General features: G+C 49.2%; 1 protein-coding gene across 2 annotated transcripts in view; it reads right to left on the reverse strand.

The window, feature by feature from the left end:
* Positions 1-1154: 1154 nt before the first annotated feature.
* Positions 1155-12148, reverse strand: part of CNDP1 (carnosine dipeptidase 1) — a 29938-nt gene continuing 18944 nt past the window's right edge. For both annotated transcript variants that reach the window (XM_043444137.1, XM_043444138.1), the window contains exons 7-12: positions 12012-12096; positions 7637-7797; positions 6245-6409; positions 4642-4783; positions 1575-1722; positions 1155-1397 (exon numbers count right to left, since the gene is read on the reverse strand). In XM_043444137.1, the coding sequence (XP_043300072.1) occupies positions 1322-1397; positions 1575-1722; positions 4642-4783; positions 6245-6409; positions 7637-7797; positions 12012-12096 (777 nt within the window). In that variant the 3' untranslated portion in view covers positions 1155-1321. The remainder of the gene's footprint in view (positions 1398-1574; positions 1723-4641; positions 4784-6244; positions 6410-7636; positions 7798-12011; positions 12097-12148) is intronic.

The following is a 12148-nucleotide window of genomic DNA, read 5'->3' on the forward strand; positions in this document are numbered from 1 at the left end:
TGTAGTCATTGACTAAAGATCCAGTGGGTGAGAGAGATCCTATCAGGATGAATTCTGCATTCACATGTGCACAGACGCTGAAGAAACGGCAGGCCTTTACTGGAAGGGCAGGAAGGAAGACGGGGATGCAAGAGGGGCAGCCAGCGGGCATCAGGTAAGAGGCTCAGAATGTCAAACACACTCGTCTTCACCCGAGGAATCCTAGGGGGCATGTGGACATGAGCACTGATCATTTCCATCTCAGCAGCTTTGAAGAAGGAGAAGGGGAGCACGAGGTTAAGGTGGTCCCCTGCTGTAACTGAGCTTCCCAGATGGCACTAGGGGTAAAGAACTTGCCTGCCAATGTAGGAGGTGTAAGGAGGTTTGATTCCTGGGTCTGGAAGATACCCTTGAGGAGGAAATGGGAATCACTCCAGTATTCTTAGGTCACCTCTCCCCACTCTAGGGGGAGGTAACGTGATGTGTTATTTAAAATCCACCCGAGACTCTTATTTTTGGGCTTCCCTGGTGGCTCAGCTGGTAAAGAATCCACCTGCAATTCGGGAGACCTGGATTCGATCCCTGGGATGGGAAGATCCCCTGGAGAGGGAATGGCTACCCACTCCAGTATCCTGGCCCGGAGAATTCCATGGACTATACCGTCCATGGGGTCACAAAGAGTCAGACACAACTGAGTAACTCACTTTCACCAGTATTCTTGCCTGGGGAAATCACACGGACGAGGAGCCTGGTGGGCTACAGTCCATGGGGTCACAAGGAGTTGGACAAAACTGAAGCAGCTTAGCACATGAACACATTTTAGTAACTCCTCTAGCAGGGAACCCACAGGGGAATCATAGTAGTCAGTGCAGGAGACCAACACATTTATCAACAAGAGAAAGGGGACGTATGGTAAGAGCAAGGGTGACATAGGATGGACAGTCAGTGGGCGGAATGATTGTGTCTCTTGAGCACTTAGAGGCCTGGAGCACAAACCGGGATCACACCAATGGAACTGCAAGCAGAGAACGTAGTCAGAGGCTTGTCCTCACCCTGAAGGGCACTGCAAGCCCAAGCCAGAGAGGACTGCAGCAGGACGTGGGAAAGCAACTTGTCCAAGGTGGCTGTGACTTCAGAAAGGCGTGCAGCAGCGACGTTAAACCATATCCAATGTCTGTGCCTCGGAAATATTTTATTACTGGTCCAAAAGTCCAGGGACACTCTAAAATGGGAGGGGAAACATTATTTTTGAGAGCAAAATTCTCTGGATATTTAGATTCTGTTCTTGCCCAGGGTCATGTGAAAGAGGAATCTGTTAGCAGTTCAGACCGAGACTGGAAGGTTACCATGATGAACGCAGCTTTGCCATCTCTAGGAAAAAGGCAGCAAATAATTTGGATCCCTGTATGTAGTTCCACCTAACAAAAGAAATAAGAGACACTGTTACTCCTGCTCAAATGACAGAGGAAAACGGGTCTATAATTTAAACAGGAAGCCTTGATGATGCACATTCCAACTAGAGGATGCAGCCTGTCTGGGGTCACCAGCGTGGAGACCCCAGGCTTGTGCAGGGAGGCACCACGGGGTCCATTCACCTGTTGATCTTCTCGTTCTGAGAGTGCTCTCCATCATCCACAGCACCCAGCGGCAGCATTATCACACTCTTCTGGGTGGTGTCCTGGAGGGTCTTAGCGATGGGTATGGTTGACCCATCCCGGATCATATCTGGCTCTGTCCCAAACACTGAAATGCAGGAAAGGCAGGCATGTGAATAAAACAATGGCAAGACCACCCCCAAGCAATCTCCTCGAATGTACTGCTTACTTTGTCTTTTCTTTTTAAAAAAATCATTAAAAATTTGATACTTAGGATAAAAAGCTTCTTGATTCCACATAATATATATTCTAAAATCATCGAAAGAGTCAAGAAGAAAACCACAGTTGTCTTCTTTACAGTTATGTACTTTAAAAAAATTATTTTTAGGGGCTTCTCTGGTAGCTCAGTGGTAAAGAATCTGCCTGCTGACACAGTAGACACGGGTTCACTCCCTGGTGCAGGATGATCCCACACGTCACAGAGCAACTAAGCCCAGAGGCCACAACTACCGAGCCTCTGCTTTAGAGCCTCTCCTGGAGCTCATTCCCCACCACGGCAGAAGCTACCACTGTGCAAAGTACTCCCACCACAGCTAAAGAGTAAGCCTAGCAGCAACAAAGACCCAGCACAGTCCAAAATAAATACATGTTTAAAAAAATTTAAATATAGTTTTAAATGTTTTTAAATTTGAACGAATTTTATACTTACAGAGAAATTGCAAAAATTAGTACAGAGTTCCCATGTATCCTTTACTTTCCCTAACGTTATCATAGAACCACTGTACAGTTATCAACAATAGGAAATTAACATTGAGTAACATTGTTATTAATAGCTAGACTCAGGCCTGAATGGAATTTTACCACGTTTCCCCTTTTTTTGTTCCAGGATTGAGCCCAGACTCCCACAGTGCATTTTGTCATCACTTCTGAGTCTCCTCAGGCTTGTGACAGATTCACGCCTCTCTTTGACTTTCATGAACTGGACCCTCTTGTAGACTGCTGATTGGCTGTTGTGTAAAATGTCCCCCCGATTAACTCTGTCTGATGCTTTCTCACGATTGGAAGAAGTCCTGCTTTTTTAGCAGGAGCTAAACAAGCTAAACACCACGAGACGGTGTACCCACTTTTATGGTTGCTACATGAATTAACTATTGGGAAAGTGGGACTTCTTTTGTTTTTATTTTTATTTGTAATCAACATATAAGTAAATAGCTGTACTCAACTGTCACCTGAATTTCTCGGTGTTTGTGTACTCAACTTTCAAGGTACTTCAGGAAATAGTATTAATGGATATCCTAAGGTCTAGAAAGATGAGTTCAGACCTTCCAGGCTAGAGGACAAGTTGCTGGTGACAGAGCAGGAATGAACAACGAAGCAAAGTCACAGAAGAGAATCTGCCCCAGGACTTTCTCATCCACAGAGCAAGGTGTGAAGGTGAATAAAGACAGTGGACGTTGTTAGCAGAATGGTCCAGCACACAGATAGGCCCTAAGCTTCCCTGCAACAGTAGGTCAGGTCTCGACATTTCAATCACATGCCTCTCTTCAGTGGCAGTTCCTTTATCATGCTAACCCTTCCTCCTCTTTTCTTCACTTGGCAGTGGGGATGATTATGTAGCTCTAAGTCTTGGACTTGTCCTCTGATGGTTAATGTCTGTGTCCCTGGACTGACCATTCTGATAGAGAGTGAGGGCTCCAAGGAGGTCTGGACTCCAAGTTCCAGCTCGCCATCGTTAGGGGAGTGCCCCAAGGCCCCTCTGTAATGTAGCACGTGGATCCATATAAACAAGTGTCTTCCCGTCTCACATTTGGACAGGCCCCCCAAGGGCCCCCACCCCCACTTTTAGGAGAGCCCCTCATTTTGTAATTGTTGGCAGTGTCCCATTCCTGCTGAAAAAAGGCTGGCTATTCCTTCTCCCCCAGCAGCCAGGGCCCAGACACGTGTCCCCTGCTCACCACTCACAGGATCCTGTCAATACAAAAATCGAAAGAGGCACCATGGAGGAAATTACAAATAAAGCTACTCCCCATCTCTGGAGAAGGACCACTGGGTTTAGATTCGGATGGGCTGGAATTGAGTTTCTCGTGTGTTTTGTGATTTTGTACAAGGAGCTCATATCCAGGAAGCTGCTTCAGTGGAAGCTCGTTCCTGCCTTGGGGCTGTTTGCACCAGCCAGGCAGTCCAGCAAGGGCTTCAAAAGAACAAGACCATACATGGTGGGAATAGAGACCCAAACCCATGCCAAGATGGGTCCATAGTTAAACATTCTCATGGGGGGACCCTGTGTTCACCCAAACCCAAGCAAGGAGGATCAAGCTGACACATACACACACCCCTCCAGGGTGAGCCTGGCTCCTGGAGAATGCCCTGCCTTATGTAGAGGGTCTCGTTTTCTGCTTCCTGATGCCCTGAGACCATTAATACCCACAGCACCTTGTGACCAGGAAGAGCAAATTCCCGCCGGGCAGCCTGGTGTCAGCTTGCTCATTCCACTAAATCTTAGCTGCTTCATGTTTAATCCCAGAGGATTTCCTTTACTTTCATGCAGCTTCAGCTGTGACTGTAAAAGGATGTTTTAAAATATTAGTCATCATTTCCTGGGTCAGGAAGACCTCTTGGAGGAGGAAATGGCAACCCACTCCAGTATTCTTCCCTGGAAAATCCCATGGACAGAGGAGCCTGGTGGGCTGTAGTCCATGGGGTCGCAAAGAGTCAGACATGACGAAGCAGCTAACTCTTTCCATACTCCCACCATTTCCATGAGCACTGGAGGTTTTCAAGTCCATCATTTTCCCCAAAATTCAAGTCTCCTGGTTTGAACTTAAATGCTGGCTTTTCCACTAATAGCTGGGTGCCCTTCAGCAAATTACTTTGTCTCTTCAGGCCTTATTTATAAAATGGGGAAGGTAATAGAGAAGACTCATGAGACAGAGCATTGTGCATGGTAATACAGCCCATAGGAAAAGGACAATGACGCTGAGGTTTTAACCTTACCTGCCTTATCCACTGCTCCACCAGGCACCACCCCCCACGGTAAACTGGCAACTCAAAATATCTTAAGTCCAACCTGTTTTGATGGCTCTTTTTGCTGCAAGATACTGATGGTCGCTAATATTTGCGATCCACGGATGCAGTCCTAGTGCCATGGAAACAGTCATCTGGTTGGAGCTGTTTCTTTTGGAGAATATGTATTCAAGATGCTGCTTCACCTGAAAGGTAACATTTTCAGGTGTAAGAGAAACCTTCAAGTAATTCTCTCATACCATGAATGCACAGTCGTCTGTCATCTGGAAACTGATTAAACCTCAACCCGACAAATTTTGAGTGTTTTGGGCTTTGCCTGAGTTCTTCCGGAGGGCCGGCCTGGAGTGAGCAGGCCCTCCAGGATTCGGGGGTGAGCGGCGGGCTTCATCCGATGGGAGCAACACTGGGTCTCACTCCCCTTCCTCCCCTAGACTCTCCAAGGCCAGCCCCGCCCCAACCCCTCCTCAGCACGATGTCTGTTAGCATCTGGTTATTTGGAATTTTGCTAGTTATGAAACATAATGCAAGTATAACTTCATCTGACGACTGATTGCCCTCTGGACTTATCAGTACCTTCATAACTATTTGGGGAACATCATACATTTGGAAATTTCCCAGAAGTGGGAGCAGTTCTGAGCTAAGCTGTGAAGGAGCCTGGCCATCAGTGTCCTTCTCTCCCCTCGGTTCTGTTAGCTGCTACTAGGGAACTCCTCCGAGAGTAACTTCAGACTCTGAAACAGTCCTTCCAGGGAACTCCTGGGGGTCCAGGGGTTGGGACTCCACACTATCACTGCCGAGCGCCCGGGTTCAATCTCTGGTCAGGGAACTGGGATCCCAGAGGCCGTGTGACGTGGCAAAAACAGAACAAAAAATCCTTCCACTTTTGGCTTCAGCAGATGTCAGTGGACATCTGTCACGTGTGCTGGGTCAGCACCCAGCTGGTCACAGCTGTGAGCAAAAGCAGGTTGGCCCCGCCCTCCTGGAATCTGTAAGTTACAGAAAGAGGGACAGTAAGTCCGAAAAGGGGAGGAGGGAGGAGGGAGGAGAGGAGGGAGGAGCGGGGAGGAGGGAGGGGGGAGGGGAGGGAGGAGGGGGAGGGAGTGTGTGGATGCGATCAACAATAAAAGGGACAGGACACAGGGACAGAAAGGGATGGGATGAGGTGTTTCCTGAGCGCACTTATTCAGAGTCTACTTTCTGTTAAAATTGAATGAACTGACACTTGGTGGATAATTGAGACACTGAACTCCCGCCAGATAGCGTTGTCATTAAAATGGCTGCGTTCAGAGAGTGGATTTCAGACAAACTGATGACTGCGGCTGCAGATTTTTCCGGCTCAATCCAGCCGCGGGCAGTTAGCTGCTCCATCTGGATGGAAAACCAATCTTGCCTTCATGTCTGCCATTTACTCTTTAAAAATTCCCCATCACTCCAACTCCAAATGGTCACTTATCTGACTACTGTAATTGCATATAATTGAGCAGAGAGATTTTCACCAAACAAAAATTTCTATCAGTTTCTTGACGTTTGTTCCAGTCCCTTTTCCATTGGAAAAAAGAATGATACTTCAGTGCTAACAACTGAACTGCCCCTACACTGTGGTGTGTGGCACTTGGGCGTGGGCAGAGAACTCGGCACGCGGTTACCTGGGTCTCCACCACAGACATATCCATGTGCGGCACTAGCCGGATGGAGAATTTTCCTATGACTCGGCCAGGAATGACTGTTTTGGCTCCAGGCTCATGAAATGCACCCTCAATCCCATGGATAGAAAGAGATGGGTACCTCCACAGGTGCATTAGAAGTTCCTCCTAAGAGATAAAATCATTTATTACAGAGAAGAATATTTCATTAAAACCCGGTCGAGTGGTATCGCGCGTTCACCAGTGTCTGTACGCCTGCAACACTGCTCACGACAGGCTAATTATCACCTTACTGAGATGGGCCTGGATGACAGTATGGATGGGCTTCCCCAAGGACCCGAGACCTGCCCGAGCTGCTTCCGCCGACCACAGCCCCTCATCACGCCAGCTCTGAAGTCTGCAGTTAGAACTGGGGTTCGATTATAAATTTCTGTCCCCAGTCATTCCAGTGACAACTTGTGTGCTAAATGCATTTTGTTTTCCAGAAGCCTTCAAAGAAATCTGCCGACCTTTGAGCCGGTGGCCCCCAGAAAGCCAGTCTGAGCGAACAGATATACTTCGTGATAATAAACTCCCCACTTCTGTTCAGGGTCCCTCCCTCCCCTGGAGGTTCCCCCCCAGGAACCAGCCAGAGTGACCCATCAACTGGAGGGGCAAGCGGGCTTTTGTTTCTTAAAAGGAGGAGTAGTAGAAGGGAAAACGAAGAAATCTAAACTGGCCAGTGCGTGCTCAGTCACTTCAGTTGTGTCCGACTCTTTGCAACCCTATGGTTACTCTGTCTGTGGGATTCTCCAGGCAAGAATACTGGAGTGGGTTGCCATGCCCTCCTCCAGGGGATCGTCCCAATCCAGGGATCGAACCTATGTCTCTTATCTCTCCTACACTGGCAGGCAGATTTTATACCACTAGCGCCACCTGGGAAGCCCAGATTTGCCAGTAGCCAATGCTTTTGGCTGTGGGCTTATTTACTACACTGAGGCAGTGATGGAGAATTTACAGATTAAACCCTAAAGCTCTAGTTTTGTCTTTTTTTAAATTAAAAAAAAAAAACAATTTGGGATCTTGGAACTGAAATAATCTCAGCCAATCTCAACCTCTAAACAGACAGGAAGCTCAACTCACTGGCTGAGGGCTGGCATGGGGTTGAGTCTCATAAACCGACTAGAAACACGCAGCTGTGAGTCAGGTCGCCCAAGGCCCATGCCAGACGGACCCCAAGAAAAGGGCCGGCTGATCTTGCCCCTGGAACGGGACCCTGAAAGGGAAAGCTGCCCTAATGAGCGCGTGCTCCCAGCTCTGAGATGTGCAGAATGGCAGCGCATGGCAAACCAGGCACTGGGAAAGCATGGGTTCTCAGCATTCCTCTTTTGGATTTCCCGCCGAGGCGTGACCTACCTTGGTGTCAAACAGGAGCCTCTTAACCTGGCTGCTGCTCCGGAACTCGCCCACGTCCAGGTCGATGGCCTCGTACATCCTCTTCTCCTCTTCTGTAACAGGGGCCACGCGCTCATAGATCCCAGGGACCAGGATGTGGCCAGACTCGTCCACCAGGCTGCCTACGAGACACGTGGGGGCGGGCGCGGGGGCCGTTATAGGTGTTCGGGGTCCTAGCCCTGGAGAGGAGCCTTAGGATGGACATGACTGTTTCTGGCCTGTTAATCTGCTTCACCAAAGCCCCATAGCTCATAAGGCAAAAACTGTAACGCAGGTACCATTAAAGAACAAATATTCATTATAAAGAAGAAATTAAAGACCCTATTATATAATATACATTCATTATAAACAAATACAACCGTAACTGCTCTTCAGGGATGTACTTGTAGATGCTCTGTGCTTATCAGCCCCCGAGGGTCCTGAGTTATGAATTCCCCTCATTTAGCCCAATAAGGAGTATCATATATCAAATAAATGGTGCAACCTCACTAGTAAAATTGAAGTCAAAAATAAATTGGGCACTGACAGACTTGGACTGGCTGTAACTGATTTACAACCTGCCTCTGTCTCCCCTTGCTCCTTGGAAGAAAAGCTATGACCAACCTAGGCAGCATATTAAAAAGCAGAAACATTACTTTGCCCACAAAGGTCCGTCTGGTCAAAAGCTATGGTTTTTCCAGTGGTCATGTATGGATGTGAGAGTTGGACAATAAAGAAGCCCGAGAACTGAAGAATTGATGCTTTTGAACTGTGGTGTTGGAGAAGACTCTTGAGAGCCCCTTGGACTGCAAGGAGATCCAACCAGTCCGTCCTAAAGGAGATCAGTCCTGGGTGTTCATTGGAAGGACTGATACTGAAGCTTAAACTCCAATACTCTGGTCACCTGATGGGAAGAGTTGACTCATTGGAAAAGACCCTGATGCTGGGAAAGATTGAAGGTGGGAGGAGAAGGGGATGACAGAGGATGAGATGGTTGGATGGTATCACCAACTCAATGGACATGAGTTTGAGTAAGCTCCAGGAGTTGGTGAGGGACAGGGAGGCCTGGTGTGCTGCAGTCCATGGGGTCGCAAAGAGTCAGACATGACTGAGCAACAACTGAACTGAACTTCTGTCACCCTGATGAAAACAGCACCAAACTTAGAAGTCCCACCAGTGACACAGTCATTGAGTCTTTAGTGTCCCTGAACCTAAACTTCCCCTGCCAGGCTCGTCTTCGAGGACAGAGGTGAGTGGCAGACAGACCTGCTGGTAACGCAGCCGGAAAAACACAGGTAGGGAACCAGCGGTGGGACCACCTGGGCCAGCCTGTGGGGCCAGCCAGGGGGGGCGGCGCAGTCAGTGGTGAGAACGGACACGTGTGTCTGAAACGCCAAGGGCAGCAGAGGCCAGGATGCCCAGGGTCCGGGTCATGGTGCCCATTTAGCTGGTGCGGTCAGACCTCACCCCTGAGTGGGGCAGGGGTGATTCAAACAGACATCTGAGACCTGAGGCTGCGATCCGAGCAGCTCACCACTTCCTCCAGCAGAAATGCCCCGGGGGCCCAGTCCTGTAAATCTCTGTTTTCTTGGGATGAAAGGGGACTTCCCCATGCCAGCTGGGGGGAGTAAGTATCTGATTTGTTTCAAAAACAAAGTGAAAACATGTGCTTTTCATCCTGTTCAGGACCCTAGTGGGACTTTTCCTAGCAGAGACTGTGCCCTGGCAGGGCTGAATGGAATTCCAGGTCTGGGTGAAACCACAGTCTACCAGGATGCAGTGAGGCAGTAGTGCCTGGGGCGGGTGGGGAGACCTCTAAATGCAGTCCCAAAGACACAGGGATGCCACGCATTCCATGCGGGGAGGCAGCGGAGGATGAGTCTGGTAAAACAGAGATTATTTTATCTCCCCCTACCCTGCAAAACAAAAATATTAAGTTGTATGTTATCTGAATTCTTCTGGAAACAATTTAAACACTTTAAAGAAAAACGGCTCGCTATTTTCTGTCTGAAACCATCAAGCATGGAAAATACTGTCCAAGAGTTATATTGTAGGAAAACTAGAAGGCCTTAAAAAATAGGTGATAGATGAATAGGCAGACAGAAGATAGAGCACAGACAGTAGATGGATTTCACTATTTCATTGGGTAATGAAGGAGCAGGATGCACTAGAATAAAGTAACGCTGAAGACTGGGGGTCGACCACCCAGCAGGTCTGCCGGAGGGCTGGTGGTTTCCTGGGGGAGGCCCCAGGCCACTGGGGTGTGAGTGTGTAGGGCTGAGGTAGCGCTGTGTCAAGGCTCGAAAAGCAGGGGTCTTTGCTAATTGATCCCCAGAGAGGGTGCATGCGTGCTAGGTGGCTTCAGTACTGTCCAATTCTTTGTGACCCCATGGACCTTGCCCTCCAGGCGCCTCTGTCCCTACGACTCTCCAGGCAAGAATACTGGAATGCTTTCTGGCCATTTGCCCAAAGGGGCTTGTTGTGAAATTTGCACAAAGTTAAACTTTATCCAGGTGAGAAAGATCCAGATGTTGTGGGGTCTGAAGCTTGTCTAACCTGAAAACCTCTCTTTAAAAAAAGAAGCAAATTATGACTTGAATTGATGCTTTTGAACTGTGATGTTGGAGAAGACCCTTGAGAGTCCCTTGGACTGAAAGGAGATCAAACCAGTCAATCCTAAAGGAAATAAACCCTGAATATTTGCTGGAAGGACTGATGCTGAAGTTGAAACTCCAATACTTTCGCTACCTGATGCGAAGAACTGACTCATTTGAAAAGACCTGATGCTGGGAAAGATTGAAGGTCAAGGTAGAAGGGGATGACAGAGGATGAGATGGTTGGATGGCATCATTGACTCGATGGACATGAGTTTGAGCAAACTCTGGGAGATAGTGAAGGACTGGGAAGGCTGGCATGCTGCAGCCCATGGGGTCACAAAGAGTTGGACATCACTGAGTGAACAACAGCAACAAGTTACAGCACGTGCAGAGTCCCTGCCAGGACTGTGCAAGCCAAGCTGTAGCTTCCCTCAGCTCCACGATCCATCTGACTGCTGGGCTGTCCAGGTGTAGGTGAGAGCTGCAGTGAGTCAGGCGGGTGAGCAGGCTGACACAGACACACACACACACACACACACACACTTACATTCACCTGCATCCCCCAGGCCCACCACCAGAGAAGTCAGGGATGAGGGGTGGGAGGCAGCGAGCAAACTTGTAGGGGAAACACTGACTGAAACCGCCCACCCAGGCCAGGCAGCATAGTCACCATCTGCATGAGCTGTTTTACGACAGGACGTGCTGGTAAGGAACGCGGAATCAGCAAGCCACCACCAACCAGAAGAATTACAGGAAAGGTCAAACGGAGATGCCACTCATCCTATCAAACCCCCAGGATCCTCCTCGCTGGCATCCACCTCGGCTGAGTGATGCCTGTGCCACTAGGAAGGACCCTGAGTCAGAGTGATTGGCCAGAGACCACCCGGAAACGAATCCCATCAGCATAAAACCCAGGACCTCGAGCCACATGACAGAGAGTCCTCCTGGGTCCCTAACCCTGCCGCAGGCCCTTCCCAGTGAAGTCTCTTGCTCGGTCAGCATGTGTGTCTCCTCGGACAGTTCATTTCCAAGTGTCAGACAAGAGCCACTCTCGGGCCCCAGAAGGGCTCCCCGACGCTGCAACAGACTCACTGGTGTTCCTGAGCCATGTGGGGTCCTGGGGACCCGCGGACAGAAGCCAAGAGGCGCGGGCAGACTGGGCAACGGCTCTGGATGCTTTTCCGGAAGGGTCTGTCCACCACCGTCCCCGAGGATGGCCAGATGTGTTGTGACACCCAGTAAATGAAAAGGGGGTGGGTTGAGAGAGGGTTTCAATCCTTGGAAATAAATAACATGGATGTAATAAGCCTCAGGAGCTTTAGGTTATCCTCTGAAAGTCGCTCAGTCGTGTCTGACTCTTTGCAATGCCATGGACTACAGAGTCCACGGAATTCTCCAGGCCAGAAAACTGGAGTGGGTAGCCTTTCTGTTCTCCAGAGGATCTTCCCAACCCCGGGATCGAACCTAGGTCTCCCACATTGCAGGCAGATTCTTAACCAGCTGAGACACAACGGAAGCCCAAGAATACTGGAGTGGGTAGCCTATCCCTTCTCCAGCAGACCTTCCCAACCCAGGAATCAAACCGGGGTCTCCTGCATTGCAGGTGTATTCTTTACCAACTGAACTATCAGGGAAGCCCTAGGTTTTCCTCTGTTCCGACCTTATTCAGGGCTGGCCTGAAGCCAAACAGGAAAGGGCCAAGTCCAGCAGAAGCACGTTAGCAGATTCCTTGAGGCTTAAAAAGTGAAAGAGGACGTTACCAAGAAGAGCGACCAGATCCGCCATGGGTTCATTGAGGATCCCACCAAAGGTCCCCGAGTGGAAATCTTGATCCCGGCACTTCACCTGCAAGACAGGCAAAGGGAAGGCAGCTGCTGCCACCGTGGCCACTGGACAA

The sequence above is a fragment of the Cervus canadensis genome, chromosome 23 (genome assembly GCF_019320065.1).
Source record: "Cervus canadensis isolate Bull #8, Minnesota chromosome 23, ASM1932006v1, whole genome shotgun sequence".
In the NCBI taxonomy this organism is placed as follows: Eukaryota; Metazoa; Chordata; class Mammalia; order Artiodactyla; family Cervidae; genus Cervus; species Cervus canadensis.